This window comes from Octodon degus, unplaced genomic scaffold (assembly GCF_000260255.1).
Source record: "Octodon degus isolate 3935 unplaced genomic scaffold, OctDeg1.0 scaffold00075, whole genome shotgun sequence".
Taxonomy (NCBI): Eukaryota; Metazoa; Chordata; class Mammalia; order Rodentia; family Octodontidae; genus Octodon; species Octodon degus.
In genome coordinates, this window is record NW_004524651.1 from 11,107,721 (window position 1) to 11,129,735 (window position 22,015).

At 49.2% G+C, this 22,015-nt stretch overlaps 1 protein-coding gene across 1 annotated transcript in view; it reads left to right on the forward strand.

The window, feature by feature from the left end:
• Ptprm (protein tyrosine phosphatase, receptor type M) overlaps positions 1-22,015 on the forward strand; it is a 681,934-nt gene that overhangs the window by 394,568 nt on the left and 265,351 nt on the right. The window contains exons 9-12 of the mRNA XM_023720402.1: positions 1,340-1,648; positions 3,237-3,346; positions 12,583-12,784; positions 16,431-16,533. Of these exons, the coding sequence (XP_023576170.1) occupies positions 1,340-1,648; positions 3,237-3,346; positions 12,583-12,784; positions 16,431-16,533 (724 nt within the window). The remainder of the gene's footprint in view (positions 1-1,339; positions 1,649-3,236; positions 3,347-12,582; positions 12,785-16,430; positions 16,534-22,015) is intronic.

The window sequence follows — 22,015 nt, forward strand, 5'->3', positions numbered from 1 at the left end:
CGGGACTCAGGTGGGACATTGCCATGGGCTTGGGGTCATGAGTGGGACTCAGGCGGGACATTGCCATGGGCTTGGGGTCTTGAGCGGGACTCAGGCGGGACATTGCCATGGGATCCAGGCCCTCACCTGGAATCTTTGGGTCCTAGTGTGTGCACAGATTTCCTGCACTCTTCTACATTAGACTCTTTGGATCAGTATTATAAAATAATCCTATAAGGTATGCATCCTTTATTAAACCTCTTCCCTTGAACCCCTGACTATAGCAACTTCTGTGTAAATCAGAACCAAAAAAGACCCAGAGGTCTGTCCAAAAGATGGGGCTCACTCATCATTGTCTTACTTCATGCTGAATTCTCAAGATTTTATGTTTATGTTTTCAAAGTATATAATTATAAGTTAATTTTTAAAGGTGTAGCATGTGTGTCAGCTAGCGTTACAGTTTCTGATATCAGAGGCCCAAAGGAAAGAAGCGTAATAAGATGGCATTGGATTTCCCTCTTGGAAACTGGGAAGTGGTTTGGGGCTGCTCAGGTAGTTCAGGATTGCAGGAACCTGTCCCCTCCTTCGTCACGGCTTTATGCTGCTGACGGTGACGCGCTCCGTGGCCCACCCTGGCTGCATGCGCTCCATGTCGGTCAGTGCTTGCTAGAGAAACTGCTTGAGTGCAAGACACGTGAATATCTAAAAGTTTATGAGGCCTCCCACAGAGTCAGGCTGGCAGAGCGCGAAGGGCCGCGGGCCCTGCAGACCAGGGTCCTGTGTGAGTCCAAGTCAGGAGGCCGAAGCGCCTGCGCTGGAGGCTGAAGGTCTGCTCTGGAAGCCAGGAGACGACGTCCAAGGTTAAGACGCACCCGGGACTCCTCCAAAGACACCGAAGCGGCCCTTCCTGCTTCCTTCCCCCTTATGCAGGTGACGAGCGGCTCTGGAGTGGGTCCTCTGCACCCGGAGCTGAGCAGGCCAGTCTGGTCGGGCGTCTCCTCCTCAAGTTGATGCAATCAGCTAACCAGCATGAGCTCCAGTCAGCACATCCGCAGTCCAGCTGTGAGGAAAGAAAAGCAGGGGAGGTGGCAGCTGCCCTTCCACGGATGCCTCCTGGAACCTGTTCTTTACATTTCCTCTCCTGTGCCTTACCTCTGAAATGAGACGCAAGACCACCTTCTGCTGCAGAAGACTGGAAAATTCAGGCTTTCTTCTGGGTGGCCTTGTGCCTTGTTGATTCATAGGAATGTTATTACTGAGCAGGAGGAAGAGACCTGGTAGCTATGACAGGTAGGAATGTTGCTGCTCATTCATAACTTTTTTCTCTTGTTCTCTTTTTCTTTTTTGCTTTTTAAAACAGATCCCATGCGTGGTCCAAGAAAACTGGAAGTTGTCGAGGTCAAGTCCCGGCAAATCACCATCCGCTGGGAGCCCTTTGGCTACAATGTGACCCGTTGCCATAGCTACAACCTCACAGTACACTACTGCTACCAGGTGGGCCGGCAGGAGCAGGTGCGGGAGGAGGTGAGCTGGGACCAGGACAGCATGCACCCGCAGCACACCATCACCAACCTGGCCCCCTACACCAACGTCAGCATCAAGCTCATCCTCATGAACCCCGAGGGCCGGAAGGAGAGCCTAGAGCTCGTAGTACAGACAGACGAGGACGGTGAGTGTCCCCATGTCCAGGGGACTGAGAGGGGAAGGGACTGCTTTGAGGAATGTTCAGATGGGCATCTGCGCTGTGCCCTGCTAAGCGCTGACTACAAGCACAGGGATGGAAATGGGAGCAGCACCTGCTCCTTGCTCCTTAGCCACACAGCGCTGCTCTCCTGGGCCTCCCTACCCGGCCCTGAATACCCCCAGCCCAGGTCCTCTCACTGCGTACGACCGGACTGAAAAGCTGTGGGTGCTAGGTGAGTTATAGAAAGTATTTTTAAAGTGTATTTCAATGGCGGTATGAATGGTTTTCGTAGCTCTACATCCAAATTCAGCACACAGTAGAGGCTGCCCTGGGTTCCCAACAAGGGCTGAGAAGCTGTAGAGCCAGTGGGTGGGCTGCGAACGGCTTATCTTTTCTCAAAACACAACACTGCCTATAGTGCCCTGGCAAGCGCAAGGACCCTGCCCTGATTTGATCCCCAGTACTGCCTTTCGTGCCAGCCCCACACAGTGCTGACCAGCAAACCAGGCATGGTGGCGCACACCTGTAATCCCAGCGCTGGGGAGGCTGAGACAGAGGATCACTGAGTTCAAGCTGCGTAACAAGATCCTGTACCAAATAATTAAGGAAATAAAACATTTTTTAAATTTTAAAAAAATAAAAAGAAATTTTGCAAATTTAGATATCAGGGTTAATATATTCAAAATTTTGAAGACATTTATTAATCCTAAATTCCTGTAAGATACTTTCTTCTCAAATTGAATTAATCTTTAGGTGTTTTCTGATTTGTTTTTATACTAAGGATTGAACCAAAGACCTCTACACTGAGCTATCATATTAACTGTCTTCCCTCTCTGTAGTCTTGAGACAAATTTACCTAAGTGAGGTTCAAATTTGGGATCCTCCTGCCTCAGCCTCCTAGCTCACTAGGAGTACAGGCACGCATACCATGTCCAGATTGCTTTTATCTATTCCTGAGCTTACTAAAGTTATAGGAACCCAATTAAAGTCTCCCTAGTCGTTAGGCCTCCTGCAAAACTGTTAGCACATTGATCTTCTAGGGTGTCCCTGATCAGCGTAACTTGACTGCCTTTCATTTGATTTTACTGCTTCACACTTTTATATTTTTATGAAACCAAAGATTTATTTTTTCTCAGTTTTACCTCTGTCAAAGAGTATTTTAAAATAAGAAAGAGCGCCGCAAGGTGACAGAGCCACACCGATACTTATCTTGATAGTGTGGGAAGCCAGACAATAGAAGCCCCTTTCGGGCGAAGGGGAGGCGGCGCAGGCCAAGGGCGCAGGTGTAGCCAAGCCAGCTCCACCATGGCCAAGAGGAGCCGCGGTCCCAGAGGCTGGAATTCCAGTCACCTAAAGCCAGTGTCACAGCTTCCCAAATATCTTGTTCGTTTTGCTCAAACTTTAAAGAAAAAACGTGACGTTTTGGGTAAGAGCAGCGCAGATAAACTAGCCTTAGATTTCAGACACTGAGGAGCAGTCAGAGTGGGTGGGGGGCTGGCACGGCTCTGACCCTCCACAGCGGGGACAGCTCCATGGTGGTTGTTAGCCCGACTCACCTCGTCCTTCCCTCCAGTCCCAGGCGCTGTCCCTACCGAGTCCATCCAAGGAAGCACCTTTGAAGAGAAGATATTTCTTCAGTGGAGAGAGCCCACCCAGACGTACGGTGTCATCACGCTCTACGAGGTAGCGTCCGCACGGGTTGGCGCTGTCCCTCTCGTCTCTGTTGCTCTGGGCTCGCTAGTAAGCGACTGTGACAGCCACACGTGACTGCCACACGTGACAGCCACACGTGACTGTCTAATGCCTTTTGGGAACTCCAATGCTTTCTGTGCTTCTAAAGGGTACTCTCCAGAATCCAAGGTTTAAAAAGGAGCCCAGAGGGCCGGGGAGATGGCTCAGTAGAGTAAGTGTTTCCTGGTAAGCACAAGGGCCTGAGTTCAATTCCCGGTTCCACCAAAAATAAAAATAGAAAAAGAGCCTAGAATTATGTGCCAGTTCAGGACACATATAGATGGCAAAGGGGGTATTTCAGAGTCTGTGTCATCATCTATCAAAACAGCGTAACATTGAAGAAGTTACCTTAATTGAAAATGAAGAGTATTTTAAAACATCCGTGGATGAGGAGGCAAACACTAGTCCTGTTCTTTCTTAGCTATGAAATATTTTTCTACTGAATGAGAGAAGAACACCAATTATCCAATTAGCAGAGTCGACAGAAGGAGTCTTGGGAGCGCAGACTCAGGTTCCTTCGCATTAACAAAGCCTCCGTTAGACTTCACTGACAGAGCTCTGACTGCAAGGCGCAGCAGTCGGTTGAGTGAGAGATGGCACAGGAGAATTTGATGAATTGTGTGAGGAAAAAGCGAACAGCAATAACAGGGCGACATCCATCAGCACATCTGTGCCAGCCCCATTTCACTGCACCTATTGTCATAGAAACAAGCAGGTGCATTTTTTAAGCTAGCACTGTTGGAATGCAAATTCAACAAAATTCTGTGTTGTGAGGTTTCTGAAGCCCACAGTGGACCCTCACTTGCCCTAGGCCACCTCTGCCTGAATACCGTTAGGACCAGCTGACAAGTTGGATCAGGGCTGTCAGGCGGCCCTCACTGGGAGCCCCTTCCAGCTCTGTGGACTTCACGTCTGTGTTTCCTTGCACCTTTGAAAATTCGGTATTGAAATGCAAAATTATATATACATTAGTTGAAAGTAAATGGGAGAAAGTTGATTTTCAAGCTGTGATTGTTGATGTTGAGTGGCTGTTTTGTGATAAAATAATTGAGTTCTGTGAAAATCCCCAGCTCAGCTTTTACAGACCTAAGTTTTATAATCAAACTGCTCCCTTTGTTTTCTTCAGTGCTGAAGCCTTTAGCTCAGATTTTTGACCTTAGACCCCTCGGTCTACAATAAAACGCAAAGAGGCCAGGATGCAGCTCAGTGAGGAGGCTCTGGGTCTAATCCTAGCACCATGAAGGCGCGTCAAGCCATGCATCCAGCTGTGTCCCGAGCCACGAGCTGCTGTCTGGACAGACAGAAAATGATTGCAAGACTCTCCCTAGCCCGCCAGACCTGTGTGTGTGTGATAAGTGACCTCACTGTGCAAGCAGCTGGTGCCAGTAACTGACATGCGTCCTGCCGGCTCCACAGCCGGGATCTTCCCCTGAATGCTGCCCTAAATGCTGCTGCTACCCTGGCCCTCTGAATGTGTCATGAATCCAGAGCTTGAACATCAGGCATTTGTTAAGTAAAGCAGGTTGGCTCGTTTTTCTGTTGAATCAAAAGGGAAAAGTCCAATGTGTGGATCAGGCATAGGCGACTAAATATAAGTTTTCTGGGCACAACCCCCCTCCCCAATTTCTCAAAGCGGGAAGGAGAGGAACACCCGGGTTCTCCAGCCTGGCCTCAGGGGCAGCTCAGGAGGGGCTCTGAGAACTGGGAGGCCCCGGTGCTGTGCCTGAGGATCCAAGGGAAACCAGCCTGGCTCCCCTCACTGGAGGCTACAGGCTTCCAGGATAGATGCCAGGCTAACCAAGTCAAATATCTGTCACCCAAGAAGCTCCGCTGTAGTGTCACAAAGGCAGAAGGTGAAAAGCTGGTCATGGTAGAAACCTGTGGCGGTCAGTGACCAGGTGTCTGTCTGTTCAGGGCGGTAGGGGCTGCGGATGCGCTTTGAAGCAGAGAAGTCCAACCGGATGGGATGTGGTCTGCATCAGTGAATGTGTGTGTCTGGGTCATTCTTGAGATTTCCTTTGGCACCTTGTGAAGGTGCCTCAGGGCACTGGTGACAGAAAGCTGCGGCCGCCATGGCTTTTGCAGAGGTCGTGGTCCAAGTCCCTGGGTTCACCTCTGCCACTGCTCCCTGCTGTCTGGCCCGGCCCACCCCTACAAGCCTGCATGTCCCTTGTCCTCATCCTGGTTGCCCTCCCTCCCTCCCTCCCACCTTGCTCCACAGCCCACCTGAGCCCCCCACCCCCCGACGCTGGGTCTGACCATCATGTCTTTCCTCCGCATCCAGCGCAGCCGCTGTTGGAATTGCGCACACATCTTTGTGAGTCACAGTGCTCCCTTGCTATTTCGCAGTTTGACTTTCACAGACTCACTCTTTCAAGGATTTTCAAAGAATGTTAACCTAGACTGGGCATAGTGATGCACGCCTGTGATCCCAGCACTGGGGAGGCTAAAACAGAAGGGTCACTAGGAGTCTGAGCTGCACACAGATCCTGTACCAAATACATAAATTTAAAAAAATTAATCTAAATTATCACAGATTTCTTGCTGTATCATGCAATTTTGCAATACCATACAGTATACATATGTTGTTAAAATTATATAAATTTATGAGTTTAGAAAATGGTTAAGAGGACTGGCCATATAGCTCAGCAGATTAAAGTACCTGCTGAGGCAGACACAGGGGCCGGGGTTCAATCCCCAGCCTGCTGTGCCGGCCCTGCCCCTGGGGCATGCTGAGAGCAAATGAGACGGGGCATGGTGGCGCGCACCTGTAATCCCAGCACTTGGGAGGCAAAATAGGAGGATCACTACGAGTCTGATCTGTGTACTGAGACCCTGTAAATCCTGTACTAAATACATTTTTTTTAAAAAAAGAAAGTGGTTAAGAACATTTTTAAAAGTGTGGGAAAGGTTTGTAAGAGTGTGAGAAGGGTTTATAAAGCCTTACAGTATGTATAACACTAATGTCACTACTTTGCTGACTTTCACTTATCCTGGGGGTGTCTGGAACGTACCCTCCGTGGTAAGCAAGGGACTGCTGTGTCCACCAATGCTATTCTCAGAAAGCATTTTTTAATTTTATTTTTGAACTAAAATATGCCTGTTGCTCAGTTTTACTTCTACGAGTTAACTACTGCTAACAGTTAGATACGAATCCTTCCAGAATTTGCAAGGAAGGAATAGACTAGTGCAAGTTTACTTACACACGTGGACAGAGCCCCCAAAGCAAGGCTCAGAATCCCTAGCTTTATTTCCAGAGTAGTGGCCCATTGAGATCCCCACCTCACGTGCTGCAGAAAATAGGTAGCAGATACGTTCATGATCTGAAGACAAAGGCCCGGCTCGCAAGGACGTGCTCAGCACAGAGGACGCTCTGGCATGCGTCTCCCAAAGCTTCGTGTACAAGGCTACAAGCTGTGTTCAAAAGCTGGCGGATTTGGTCACTTCAGATTTTCTAAGCTACCGAATGATGACAAATACAATGAAGAAATCCTAAATAAACAAGCTTTTAATAGAGTATAGTACTCAAAGTCATTTTATTTTACTAATCTATTTTAATGTATATTATTGGGTTTCAGGGTAACATTTTCATATAATGGTAGAACATTTGGATCAAGTCCACTTCCCATTAACTTTCTATGCTTCCCTCTTCCTTTTGCCTTTCTCTTGTCTAATAATCGTAGAGAAATCATTTTCAGTACTCTCCTACTCGGTAGGCTGCTGGTTGTAACATATAAAGTAACCCATTAAAAATTAAGAATAAAGAATCAAGAATGAGAAGAGGCAGCTCAGGAACCAAAGTTCTTAACTGGCATGCAGCCACTCGCTACTGTGCCTGCCCAGCCTTACGAAGGTGATTCAGAAAGCGTGCCTTTCTGGACTACTGAGTGGTAATCGGTGGCGTGGAGAACATGTGCGTGCCGTGCCAGCCGTAGCTGGGAGGTGCCCCCCGCCTCCTGCAGATGTGCTAACGTGTCCGGCAGAGGATGAACACTGCACATTAAACTTATTTGTAAGAATCCTTGAGTCAGTAATACTCCCGGGCACGTGGGCCTATGCCCACCATCTGCCCTGGGCCTTACTAATTTTTTCCCTCAGTAGCCGAGAGAGGAAGTCTGGACTCACAGTCCTAACACTGACCCCACAGCAGGTTTGCTTTTGCCATTGAACTTATGAGGATATTGAAAGAAGACGGAGGCAGACAAGATGCTGTCCCTCCGTACTAGAAGTAACTGCTCTGCAGTGACTGACTATAGAGGTGAAGAAGCGCGAAGCCCAGAACTCAGGTTAGCACTCGACTACTGTCTCGAGTGCGGCTTGCTCTGGCTCCCATCCCGGGCACAGGACGGTCTGGGCTGGATGGCTCACTGTAACACTGGCATGGCAGGTCCTGCAGGCTTCTCTAGATCCAGGCCTGAAGACGGGGCTCCTTGATCCCCACGGACTGCCCTGGAGCAGCGCAGTGGGTAGGAGCCGGTGCTAGGAAGTGTGGTTTAGGATTGGATCTCTATCTGTATTATTCATCCCCCACTGCCTTTCTCCTAGAATGGACTGAGCCATGGATGTGAGGCTTTCTTTTATCAAGAACCCTCTAGATTCTCCTACCACCTGTGTTAATCATTTTCCTGTCCCTGGTACAACATACCTGGCACGTGCAACACATAGGTGGAGGCAGAGAACTTGCTTGTAGTTCCCTTAGTTCAGGGTCAGCAGGTCCAGGTTAGAAATGCGTGGTGGAAGGCAGGGTGAGGAGGCTGCCCGCCCCATGCATTTCTAACCTGGACCTGCTTCCACCCCTGGATACCTTCAGCTCTTGAGAACATTACCTTGTTTTGCATCTCTGTGAAATTCTCAGCTTAGAATGTGGGAAACAGAGCAAGGGGAGGGGCAGGAGACAAGGATGTGTCCTTCCAGAGCCAGGCATTGTGGCACGGTGGCACAGCGGCACAGCCCTGTAACAGCAGTGGGCTCCTTGATTACCTGAGGCAGGACTGCTGTGAGTTAGTTCAAGACCAGCCTGACCCTGTCCCAAAAGAAACAAAACTCAGAGAACTCTTTCTCCTGGTCACACCTTCCTCAGCCCACCCTCCAGGCAGGCCGCACCCTGGATGTTCCTCTGTAAACTCACTGGTGGGGCCAGGCCCCTTCCAAAAGCCACCTCTGGATGCTGGAGACCCTGAGGATGCTGGAGACCCTGAGGACTTGACACCGCTGTGCCCGGGCTGCTGCCATTGCCCTCCGGCACCATCATCGCTCTCCTGCTGACGCTCAGTTCCCTCTGACACTGCACTTCCCTTTGAAGCATCTGGGCCTTCCCTCCCTGGAATCAGATTTGATTATTCCATTCTTCATGTTCAGAGTAGATCACTTCGGCCTCAGTGAAAGGCCTGTATTTTGTCCTGGCCCCAACTACCATCAACTTCCACCCCTGGAAACCTTCAGCTCTTGAGAACATTACCTCGTTTTGTGTCTCTGTGAAACTCTCAACTTAGAATCTGAGACCTTAAGGAGGAAGGAAGGTAACTGGGGGACACCAGGAATTACCTGGAAATCAGAGCCATCCAGCACAAGCAGGGCTTATCCCTCTCACCCGGTCCTCATCTCCTGCCACTTGTTCCTTTGTCCCTTTGCTTTGTCTTGGGAGTTCCTGATAAGATTCTCTGAGTCCAACCTGGGACTGTCCGGGTCCCCCTTGGGGATGCATCGTCATGTCCCTCAGCCCTAGCCAGCAATCCTCGCAGGTGTGACAGCCTCCCTGCTCTTCCCTTCTGGAGGCTTCCATGGCTTGCCCAGGACTTAGACGGCTCCTCATAAGCGTTCACTGATGAACAGAGCACCCAGTAGGGCATGCATGTGGAAGTACACGGGGGAGCCCTCGCGGCCCCCACCCAGGCCAGCAGCTGCCTGCTCGCTGTCTCCTCTGCAGCATGAAGTAGAAGATGGACTCGGGCTGTCCCCACAGCAAGACTTACAGGGACATTGGGAGTGTGTAGATGCATACCAGGGTTGTTTTGTTTGAGGAGGGACCAGACTGCTACTTTTCAGGATGTGTGTGTGTGTGTGTGTGTGTGTGTGTGTGTGTGTGTGTGTACGCACATGTGCTGTGGGAGTAGAGGAAGAAGACCTATATTTTTATCCAGCTTCGTAAGGGCTGTGTCTAACATACAGGTTGGAGGCCCAGTGCAACTTCGCCTGGAACTCCAGGACCATGCCACGGATGTGCCCGCTGGCCCTCTGACACCAGTCCCCTGGGAAGCCTCTGGTTTATATCTGCCCCAGAGGAGCAGGAACCCCTCGTTCCCTACCACCTGGTCTCCAGGGGTCTGTCACAAAGATATGGGGGTAGATAGATGATGTCTACTGATCACCATGGGGTCAGAGGAGGAGCAGACCTCTGTCACTCCTTAGGGACAGTCGCTACTGTCTGAGCTGTTCTGATTCCTCTGACATATTGCAATTTAAGACTAAATAAGAGACCCTGGCAAGAGCACAAGGGCCTGAGTTCAATCCCCAGTTCTGCAAAAAAAAAAAAAGAAAAAGAAAAAAACTAAACTAAATGGAGAGATCACCGCACTCTGGGACTTGCCACTGTGAAGCATGTCCCACCTTGTCAGTAGCGACGCTGGCTGACCTGGGGACCAGTCACCGGGCCTTGAAGGCAGGCTCTGCTCAAAGTGCCTGGAATGGAGCTCTGGATGGGGATACAGGAGCCATCCTGCCTCCTGCCTCCTCAAGCCTTTCCCTCCTTGACACCTTCTCTCCCTTCTTCAGACCTCAGTGACAGTGCTGTCCCTAGGCTTTCTTCTCCCCTTCCAGCTCTGTGTCGCTCCCCTGCTCCTGTTCTGAAGCTCGGGGAGCAGGGGCACAGCCCCAGCCATTGCTGAATGCTGAACCCCCTCTGAGCCCACCCCCACCACCAGTCTATGATCTTGCAGGTGGCTGCGTGCGCTCGCCTCTGAGCTCTGCCACCAGCCTTGACTTCTGTCAGACATCCTCACGTGACAGCGCCGCACTTCAGCCCATTGTTTCCTGGCAGCTGGAGCCCTTCTCCCCGCAGAGCTTTCCCTTTCCTAGCTGCCTGTTCCTCCACAGGTATTGTTTCACCTCTGAATTGCCTTCCCGTGGGCCCTGCAGCGCCAGCACGCTGGGCGGCTGGGGCCTTGGCTTCCAGAAGGCAGAGCTTGGCTTCGCTGCTGGCTGCAGAGCGTGCAGAGTGCTTGTGCCCAGGCCTATGCCAGCCAGTCTGAGCAGGCAGGGAGGACGGCACAGAGCAGAAGCAGGGCCGTACTCTGCCCAGAAGCTGAGGCAGGAGGGCTGCAGTTTGAGCCCAGCCTGGTGACTTCGCCATCTCAAAATAAAAGATAAAAAAGGGCTGGCAACATAGTGTGGTTCGATCCCCAGTACTAGAATTAAGAGGCAACGTCAGAGGATGTACAGGCCGCATCTTCATGCCCTGACACGACAGAGGCTGACATAGTGTCTAGCATTACCTGTGTGAAAGGAACTTGGAGGAGCAGGGCTGAACAGGAGGCACAGGTGCTGGGATTTTTTTCACATACGTGCTTGCAGTGCACTAAAATTCGCAGTCAATGTGAAGATGGTGACCAAGGCCCCAAGGGGCAGTACTCGTCCTTGTAGCTGTCCTATACCCTAGCCTTGGGCAGGCTGGCCCCACCTGCATTACCTGGAGTACCACAGAGGGCCCGGCTGCAAAGGGCCTGCCCAGGAGAATTGAGGCGCTCCGTGAGTGTGTGAGTGAACAATAAACGCCGGACACAGTTCCCCCGGTCCTGCTTAGACGTCTCCTCCGGGTGTCCTGACCAGGCAAGCAGCAGGCGCCCTGAGGACGCCTCGGCCAGGTCATCCTGGCAGCCAGCGCAAGATCCCATCCTGTGTCTTCTCCACTCCTTCGCCTTGGGAGGGAAACCTGTGGAGGGTTAACAGTCGAGCTCCCCCAGCCCGGGGCCACGTGCCGCAGTGATTAATGTACACAGCAAACATTTTCTTGCCAAAGCTCACTGCCTTCGATCTAAATATTCTCTCAGAGAGGTCTTCCTAATTATAATGACATGGTATAAATATAAGAAAAAAGAATGTCAATTATCACCCCAAGTAATAGCAGTGCTAGTGTTCGCGCACATAAATTATGAGTACATTTACCTATTTAGAAGCAAGAAAAGTGCTTGGTTTTGTAATTTAAAACTTTTGAATATGCCGCATTTTAAAATTATGCCATTACAACCAGTAGAAGTCAGCAATCACTAACGTACTCATTCTGGAATAGTTGATGAACTACTCATATTGAGATTCTCTTTAAAAAAATCACTTCAAAGGGCAAAATGTAAAGTAACCTATGTTCTATGTATTTTCAAACATTTCTGATTCATCCAACATGCAAATATGGTATGCAGCAAATACCACAACAGCCTTTGGAACGCGCACGCTGAGATGGAAGCAGCTAGGGACTCAGAACAATTTAAATTTAAGTTTCAGTTTATTAAAATGAAATTTCCTGTTCCACTGTCTTAAAGGCCACATCTCAAGCACTGACCTGCCACATGTGGCCTTTGGCCACCATATTAGACAGTGCAGACTGGGGCATTTCTATCATGGGCAGCACTGCTTTGAAAAGAGTGAGCTAATGTGACCCACGATGCACCTCTCTCTGCAGTGCTGGGAACTACTGGCATGCATCGAGGCTTTATTTTTGGAGCAGAAATCTTTGCCCACATTGATGAAAACACTTAAATATGCCCTTGTTCCCAGCAGACAATGAGCCTATTCAGGGCTGAATCCCATGCTGCCACAGGGCGAGGGATGAGACTGCGTGTCAGGACCCTATCTGTCTGAGCTGCTTCTCTGTGTTGTTACTTTGTTCAAAACCAGCTGTTACGCAGTTGTACAAAACTACCATTTTGAAAGCAAATAACTTGGAGGTGTCGGCTCGAGCCCGCCTCACCCTTCCCGGCCTGGCCCGCTCGCTGACTTTAAATTCCTCTGGCCCTAAAGCTAGCAACTCCTAAGGGTTTGGGCCAAGTTCCTGCACCCTGTACTGGATCCAGGCTGCCCAGAGAAGAGGCTACCTTATCCTAAAGGGTCTGACTATGTGGACAGCAGAAGAGAGTGGACAGAGACCCATTTGGGTTTGCCTGTTCCTGGTATTTCATCGCAGTCTCATTCCTTTGCAGATTACCTACAAAGCGGTCAGCTCCTTTGACCCAGAAATTGATTTATCTAATCAAAGTGGAAGAGTTTCAAAACTGGGAAATGAAACTCATTTTCTGTTTTTCGGACTGTACCCGGGCACCACGTACTCCTTCACCATCCGAGCAAGCACAGCCAAGGGCTTCGGGCCTCCAGCCACCAACCAGTTCACCACCAAAATCTCAGGTACTGTGCCCCCTGGAGTTCTGTCCCCATCAGAGGCAGCATGGCCGGGCAGAAGCCATGCGTGTCTCCTTCCACAAGGACCACCTTCCTGGGGACTTCACCACCAGCAGTTTCCTAAGCACAAGAGCAGACACCAGGCCCTGAGGGCCTCTGGGAGTTTGCTTTTAGTCTTTGTGACACCAGCCAGTGAAAGCCATCATCTGGGAAATGTTTCTGGACTTGTTCAGTGGTTTGGAAAATGTCTTCAAGCCAGGCATGGTGGTGCAGGCCTGTGATCAGCGCTCAGGAGGCAGAAGTACAAGGATCACTGGGAGTCTGAGGCCAGCCTTACTACAAAGGGAATTCAAGGGGCCGGGGAGGTGGCTCAGTAGAATAAGTGCTTATCTGGCAAGCGCAAGGGCCTGAGTTCAATCCCCAGCTCCACCAAAAAAAAAAAAAAAAAAAAAGGAAGTCAAGGGCAGCCTGAATTGCCTAGTAAGACCCTGTCTCAAAAAGATAAAAAGACAAAAGAAAATGTCTTTGTACTTCCAACAACAAGAAAAAGAATTGTCATCTAGTATGGATATGTGGCCACAATAAAGAAAATCCCATGGAAGATAGTAGCTTCTTTCTCTTCTTCCTCCTCCTCCACCACCACCACCACCACCAGCACCATCTCTTCTTCCTCCTGCTCCTCCTCCTGTTGTTCCTCCTCCTCCTCTTGTTCCTCCTGTTCCTCCATGTCCTCCTCCTGTTCTTCCTTCACCTCTTCTTCTACCTCCTCCCCCTCCCATTACTCTTCCTCCACCTCCTCCTTCTCCTCCTCCTGTTGCTCCTCCTCCTCCTCCTCTTCTTCTTCCTCCTCTTTCTCCTCTACTTCCTCCACCTCTTCTTCTACCTCCCCCTCCTGGTCCTTCTCCTCCACCTTCTCCTTCTCCTCCCTCTCTTCTTCCTCCTCCTCCTGTTGTTCCTCCTCCTCCTGGTCCTCCTCCTCTTCCTCCCTGTCCTCCTCCCATTCCTCCTCCTCCTATTCCTCCTCCCATTTGTCCTCATGTTCCTCCTCTTCCACCTCCTCCTCTTCCTCCTCCACCTTCTCCACCTCTTCTTCTACCTCTTCCTCCTCCTGTTCCTCCATGTCCTCCTCCTATTCCTTCTCCTCTTGTTCCTCTTGTTCCTCTTCCTCTTCTTCCTCCTCCTCCACCTACACCTCCTCCTTCTTTTCCTCCTGTTGTTCCTCCTTCTTTTGTTCTCTTCCTTCTCCCTGTTCTTTTCAGTTTGGCCTTTGTTCTTTTGGGGATAGATGAGGGGAGTGGGGCACAGTGGTAATTGTTCATACCTACCGGGTTTAGAGCAGTTCTATTTAGCCTGACCTCTGTATTTACTACCCTTCATTCTTAGCTTGGTTAAAGTTTGGAATAAAGGAAAGGGAAGATTGGAATGGTCTGTGGTTAGACTAGTATAAGTGCTGTAGGTTGTCTTTATGAGCAGAAACTTGATTTAGAATTTATTGCACATTTGATACCCAGTATTAAGGGATAGATCAATACAGAATCAAAAAAGTCATGTTGGGAGATTATAAAGTGACAAGGGCTATACACATGAAAGAGAAGAAAGATCCCTGGCCTTGGAATGCGAAAGTTGGGCTGGAGGCATCATTTTTCCGTGTCCTTCGTCCCTGATTGGGCCCCCCAGACATCACTCCATCACAGTGGCCCAAAGAGGAAATACACTTTCCTCGAGATGTGCACACCTCCAGGTAATCGCTAAACGTTTCCACAGTGGAAACCACATTTGAAATATTTTCATCTAGGGAAGATGCTCAGTTAGAAAAGAAGAATGTGCTTTTCTCAGAGTTTCTGAGCCCTGTGAGCGTGGCAGTGCTGGAACACAGAGTTCATTTAGCCCTACTCCAGGACGAAGATGGCATTGTGATGCAGGCTTATGGAGGGTAGGTGTTTGACTTTTACAACATTAAAAATGTTGGGGTTAGTCAGGCATGGCACATAGACCTGTGATCCAAGCCTTCCAAGACAGAGCCAGGAGGGTCGACTTAAACAGGAAGCAAGACCCTGCCTCAGAAATAAACCAGTAAAGGGCTAGTTCAGTACCTGGCATGAGGGACCAAACTCATTTTATGGGTTCTATTTTTTTTTTAATTTTCATGGACCAAGGAGAGGAAATTACTCTTATATGCAAAATATTATTTTGTGTTATGAATGGGACCTAATTTTAATGGAATTGAAGTCAATTTCTTTTTTGCATTTTTTGTTCAATTTTTAAGTTTTTATTAGTGAGTATTTGTAGGGTAAAATGATTGCAGTCCTCCTATGGATTTGGTCCATGTTTCAAATGCTGAGAACATGTGATGACAGAGCTGAGAAATAGCTCACTTCTGTCACCTTAGAGCTTTTTTACACAGATGAGTTTTAAAACTGCGCTTGAGCTGGCAAGATAGCTCAGCGGTCTAAAGTGCCTGCTTAGGCTGGCGCAGGGGACTGCGGTTTGATCCGGGCACCACATACCACGCCAACCTACCCTCAGGAAAGGCTGAGTGGGCAAAGACAAACATAAAACTGCATTTGCAAAAATCCATCCCTAGCCACCCCACCAGACACTTGTGCCTGTAGACTGCACAACACAGCTCCATGTCACAGTTTGCCCCACCCAGGGCCTGGTGGCCTTTGTGAAGAGCTCCACAACTACCTCAGGGTCATGGGACTTTATGATCTAGAGAGGAAAGAGTCCCCGAAAATGCCCTTGGAGGTAGGAGCCACACTGCAGGGGAGCGACATCTGAGAGTCCACTTGGCCAGCGCCCCATGTCACCTGTAGAGTCACCACACCAACTTTCTAGGCCAGGGTTGTTCCTCTATTTTGAAAGATGCATGAACCGCAGATTCAGAGCTGATCAATGCCCCCAAACTCCTACAGGGGTTAATACAGAGCACCCTGGAGAAAAAAATAAATGAGAGAAGAAAGTGGAGCTGGCTCTTTCACAGGTGGGTGAGGGACCAGGACTTGGTGGGAAGGACAGGAGGGGAAGGGGACACAGGAAGAAGGGAGCTGGCAGCCACCCCAAGGAAGCAATCACTTGTGTGTACTGCAAACACGCACTGATTAAAAGGTAACAGAAACCAGAACCAGAAGTCCAACCCAGGCTGTCCCGGCTCCGGTGCACGTGCTTCCCACTGGCCCATTTCCTGGGAGCCTGCAGGGTGTTACTCGGTCGCTCCCTCCCCAGCTCTGCGGCCCCTGCTGCCCTCTGCAGACCTCTGAGGTGACGTCCCAGGGGCTATCTCAGAACTTAATTCTGCCTTCAAAGTCAGCATGTGGCTGAAGTCGGGTCTATAGTGAGCACAAGGATGAAGTGGACAGCGCGGGGCCTTCCCCAAGCCTCCTGCACCCACTTAGCCCAAATGAAACCGGAAGCAGGACACCACTGGGTGCTCAACATTCCCTCACCGTCCAGCCCCGTCCAAGGTGGCCCGAGGGTCGGCAGCGGCGCCCGCTGCTCTGAGCGAGGCATATGGTCACACTTGCTCATGGCCAGCTATGACAGCAGCTCGCAGCAGGCACACTGTGTGCTTGGTGCCTCGGGAGGAGGGCCTGCGGGGCCCGGAGACACTGAAGTAGAAATAACGCATCCCCCGCGCCTTTCCTCTCCCCAGCTCCATCCATGCCAGCCTATGAGCTCGAGACACCCCTGAACCAGACCGAAAACACTGTGACGGTCCTGCTGAAGCCTGCGCAGAGCAGGGGCGCCCCTATCAGGTACGTGGGGGCAAAGGGCTGCCAGCTCCAGGAAAACCTGGGGCTGGGTGTCCCCAGGGTGTGGTCCAGGTGGGCTGCAGGCTGCTGTCACCGCTGAGATCCGATCTGCTGAGAGGACGGACAGAGGACAAGACAAGGGCCACCGGTGAGGCAGTCCAGGGCTGCCAGAGGGGCTCATTCCAAGCCAAGTGTGTGTCTCAGAAGATGAGGAGCAAACCCGGGCTCTTTTGCAGATGTGGTTGTGCTCCCAAAAGGAAACTGATCCTGTTTTATTCCACGGGGCACAGAGTAGTTTTGTCCTGAGCTCTAGTGTTTACGTAGATGGAGTTTTTTCATTTGATTGTGACACTTGGGGTTTTCTGTCATTTCACTTTTAGTAAGTTGGCCAGTTTCTCAATAGAGTATTTAATGCTTTATTATTTCTTAAAAAGAAACAAATAACGGGAAAGCACCGTGTGAAATTAGCGTGGGAGCAGACCTCTGTGCTGGGGACTTCGAGGCCCATCTCTTGGTCCCTTGTGAGCTCCGTGGCTGAGAGACACCACGTGCGGATTGTGCAGTGAATGAATGGGGTGAGCGCACTCTTCTGAGAGGGAGCGGGGGCTGCCCAAGCAGCTCTGGGGTGTGGCCCGCTCACAGCGCCTCCATCTCTGTAAATCACATTTCTGCCGCTTTCAGAGGGACTCGGATGTTTTACCTTGTCGCATCAGAACAGGCTCGCTCCAGAGTCCTGGGTACCTTAATAATGTACTGCAGAACACTGTTGCGTCTACGACTGAGACCGTACGCTTTGCTTCTGGGTTCTTTTCATAGAATTGGCCTTCAGGAGCCCTCCGCAGCCTGGCTCCGATCTTCACTGTGTTGTCCTTGGGCAGACAGCTGGACCTCGCCCTGACCTGACCGAAGCGTGCGCCACTGTCGGTCCAGAGAGTCCGAAGCGGGCACAGCAAGGTCAGATGTGGGTGAATGCTGGGGAGTTTTATTTGAAAGGCCTCTGAGTTCTGGGAGTGGTCGTTGTGTGCTGCTTGTGCGGCGCAGTAGCTCATGCTGGCCCTCTGCTTGCCTCGCATAGGGTCGTCGGCAGGCACCGACACGCGTGAAAGCTCTGTTGTGAACTCAAGGCTGTATCCTGCAGGACAGGGCACCGTGGCCTCTGGAGTGGCTGCCTGGGGAGTCAGTGGTCACACTCGTCTCACTGACCCATGGCACCCGTTGCTCACATGCTTTCCACCACTACTAGCAGGAGCCATCATGCCCAAATGCAAGTATCCAGCCACAGGGCAGGTTAGCATCACCCGGGCCAAGACCTCCAGGCCTAAGCAAGCACCAGCCCCACCAAGCCACAGAAACGCTGCCTGTGCCACTCACTCGGATGCTTGGGCACGCTTTCTTTCTCTCTTTTTTTTGGGGGGGGGGCACACTTTCAACATGTTTGCTATTTCTGTTGCATCCTACCTTCAAACCCTGACTCCAGGTTGTGCGCACACTTTGCGTCTGTCCGAGTCGCAGTTCAGAAGTGACTTCTTTGGGGTGATCCTCGTAGCCTCTTCCCATCCTTTGAAAGAGCAGGCACGTTGCAAAGCAGTATTTGGTTTTCTTGTCCTATGACTTGGTAGGAGGTGATTTTGTTCTTGTTTACTTTTACACATTTCCAGCTGTTTTGGGAAATTGCAGATCTTACTAGCTGGTTCTAGATGTCACTTCTTATTTTTATCTCTGTTTACGAAGCAGACAAACACTCTCCTGAGTCCAAAATACATGGCTTTTCTCACTGAATTTACAGGATTTCAGGAGCCCAGCTTTGTGGAGCCTGCTAAGATGTGGGTTTTTGTGGGCACACTTCATCCACAGCTGTCACAACACTTGGTTTCCAAGTTCAGCTGTGCTGTGCTTAGAGTGAACGCCACTGCGGTGTTGGCCGAAGGTGGGGTCGCTTTGCATTCTGGGTCCAGCGTACCTTCTCCACTGCGCGCACTCCTGGGGGCAAATACACTTGCCTCTGTCTTCATCCTCCACATGCAAGATGCCAAAATCAGGATCAGCTCAGGGTCGGGCCCACATTCAGGGATCATCCAGGGCGCCCTACTCCAGACTCCGCCTCTGCCTGTCTCAAGTGACGAATTATCTTCACACAAATTGGAGAGATGAAATTATCTCAACTTCACCTTTCAAGGTGGTTCTTTTTCCCCCCACATAAAAGTGAATGTTCTCTTCAAGGGATTCATTTTATACTACAACATAATGGTACTGATTATCTATTGAAAAGTTGGAAGACTGATATATCTACAAAGATTACTTTGGGGAAAATGTCCATAGTCCCCACAAACTGAATAGGGTATATTAAAATTCTCAATTTGATTTAATGTTTAGAGAAATAAGAACTCTGATTAACGAATCCTGTGGACCTAAAATGTAAAGCCATAATGTAGATTAAAGCATTTGAACACATCTGGAAATTTGCAAAATGCACATGTAATCAAACTGCAATACAAGAAAGCTTTTCCCAAATGATAAGATAAATATGAGAAGAAAGAGGCGAAATGAAGTGAACATCTGTTTGCTTTCCTGGGCTTCGCACGGTTTTATACATTCAAAAATACCGTCATTGTGTGATTTCCAAAGCTCATTCTCTCAATTGATTTGATTTTTCTTTGATCCATATTTATTGGTGTTGAAAATGCAGTTGGACTTCGTTTCTGCCTCTCAGTGGCCAGGTGCTTGTGCATCCATGCCACTCCGGACTCTCCACTGCGTTCAGGAACATGCCTGAGATTACACTCAGGGCAAGTGCAAGTGACTGTGCTCCTCTTATTGATCAGAGCATCAGTTCTGTCACGGAAAATTATTAAAATGCTGAAACGGCTGGGAGGCACACTGGTCCCTCCGTCCAGCTGCTGAGGCAGTGCTTAGGGAACACCGGCTATGCAAGGGCGCAACTTTTTCCTTTAAGACAGGGAAAGATTATTTTACTATTCATTTAGAATCACAGTCCCAAGGAAAATGTGTAGACATCACAGAAAACCCTTATGATTTGGCAGGCAGAGAGCAACTCTAAATAAAGAGTGTGTTTTACATAAGCCGTTGTGCTTTTCTTGTTCTGCAATTTTACTCTTGTGTATGTACATGTGTAAATAAATGTATATATACTATATAATCTATGTGCACATGCAAATGTATATTTGTCATATATAATTACAATTGTATAATTAAAGTACAATTATATATATATATATATATATATATAATCTGCCGCGTACAATATGTGTGTGTCATCAATGATGTTTTCTAACCTTGACTATTCCACGGCCTGTGATTCACTTGCGTTTGGTGCTCTACTGGCAGGGCTTCCAGTCCACCCTCATAGCTCTTCCCTTGGTCTGTGGCACTACTGTGCCCCTGAGTGCAGGGAGCTACCTGCCTGCGCGCTCAGAGCTCCACATTTGAGATCCAGGGAGATCCTTCTAGTGTGCGTTTTGGTGAGATTTTGAAGGATGACCATTTTGCCTGGGTATTTGCCCTGATTCACGCATTTCGGTGAAGCCATCAAATGAGGAACAAGAGCATGGCAGTCCTCTGGCTGTAGGAACAGAGCTGACCCTAGTAATCACATCAGTGACCCGAACATTAAGGCTCCTGCCTCTGCAGCGCACAGGGGCCTTCAGTGTGCGGTGGGCAATTTCTTTTTCAAATAATGCTAGCCCTGGTTATTTTGTGGTCACTAGTAACTTACGACACTGTGGTTATCCTTATAGAGGAATGTTTCCTCGCTAGTTATATTTGAAAAACAATTCTGGAATCATCTCTAACTGGGGCTCAGGACCACAATCATACACTGTGGAATCCCGGTGGGACAAGTGGGGAAGCGATGGTCACATAAGGAGTGGGAGGGTTCTCACAGCTTCCCTTTTTTAAAAAATGCATCCCTAGTAAGACTTCAAGTCAGAAAGGAAATATTGTGTTAGTAAGAAGAGAGCATGAATGTTTTATTCATCTGAAAAACTAACTAAAAATAAAATCTCATTGTAGAACGACATCGGCTTCATGTATAAATCAGGAATCAACTTCCTGTATGTGGTGTGTAAGTGGTGGTTCTGTTTACTTTGCTGGGAATGCGCAGCAGCTGCTTGCTCACGGAGGCTCTGCTGCTGCGTTGGCCATTCTCCACCAGATAAGTTTCTCGGGCTGCTTTGCCTGGCCTGGCTGACTGCAGAAGACGACATTGACCTCGTTCACATTCGCGTTTCCAGCTCTACTAAACTGTTTCTCAGCTCTTTGGCAACCAATTAAAACATTAAAATTGTATTAAGTTCACTATGTTTCTCATCCATTTTGTCCTTTTAAAACCCCATACCCTGTGCTTAGACAAATAATAGACATGTTTTCCATCCCTAAAGGAAAAATGGGCAGTAAAGGAGTTGTATTTATTTTCAGGAAATGTGTCATACCTTCTAAAAATGTGTGACATACTCCTTGGGGGATACAAGAAATGAGACCATTTCCCCTGGGCCATCAGCTCGTCTGCCTGTCCCCAGCCAGTATCTCCCAGGTGACACATGAGGGAGGGACTGAGCCCTGCAGCCTAAGAGGAAGGCAACTGTTAGTGAAAGATGGAGATGCGGAGATGCGGCGACTCAGGCACGGGAATTGAAGGGCCTGCCATCAGACATGACCGTGGTCGGCAAGGTGGAAGCTTGGAGGCTGTAAAGTATGGACCAGGTGGTGTTTTCTTCAATTAGATTTTTTTGGCACATTTTAGCTCTACATATCAATCACAGTCATCAGAGGGAATGTGACCTGTACAGGGCATCACATGACTGATTTGTACCCCACTCCTCTGCCCTCCCTTCAACTCCTCCTCCCCTTCCCACTTACAGAAGCTTTGTTTCCATATTTTTCCTTCTCTCAGGTATTTTTAAGAGAGATTTTAAAGTAGCAGCAACCACTCTATTGTCTTCTTGTCTGTAAGTCCAAGGAGAGAGACTGTCCTCCACCAGCAGTACCCCGGGATGTCCTCTTCTCTCCCACATGCAGGGCTCCTCTGGGCATCCGGACACCCAGGTTCTTGGCGTCCTTAACATAGGCCCCTGCTCCTCTCACTTTTCCCATGTTTGCCTCACTGTATTCAGATGTTATAATCATGAAAAATCCAATTTCACATAAATACTAAGTTAAGGATTTGACAGTTGCCCTAGCAAAACATCACTAGAATTTCTGATTTCTGTATTTTAGAAATTGGTTTCACCTAGCTCCCTGTTTATTGTCTGCATTTGCAACTTCTGAGGGATTGATTTGATGTGTAAGTAGTGAACAGACCCCACTCTGCCCAACAACTCCCAAGGAAGGTGACGTGGCTCCCGACTGATCTCGCAGGCACTCTTTAATTATCAGCTCAGCTGAAGAAACTTAGCTGTAAAGCAAAGGGAACTGAGCTCACTTATAACCACTCTTTAAATATTACTCTACAACACAGCGCAATTCAAAT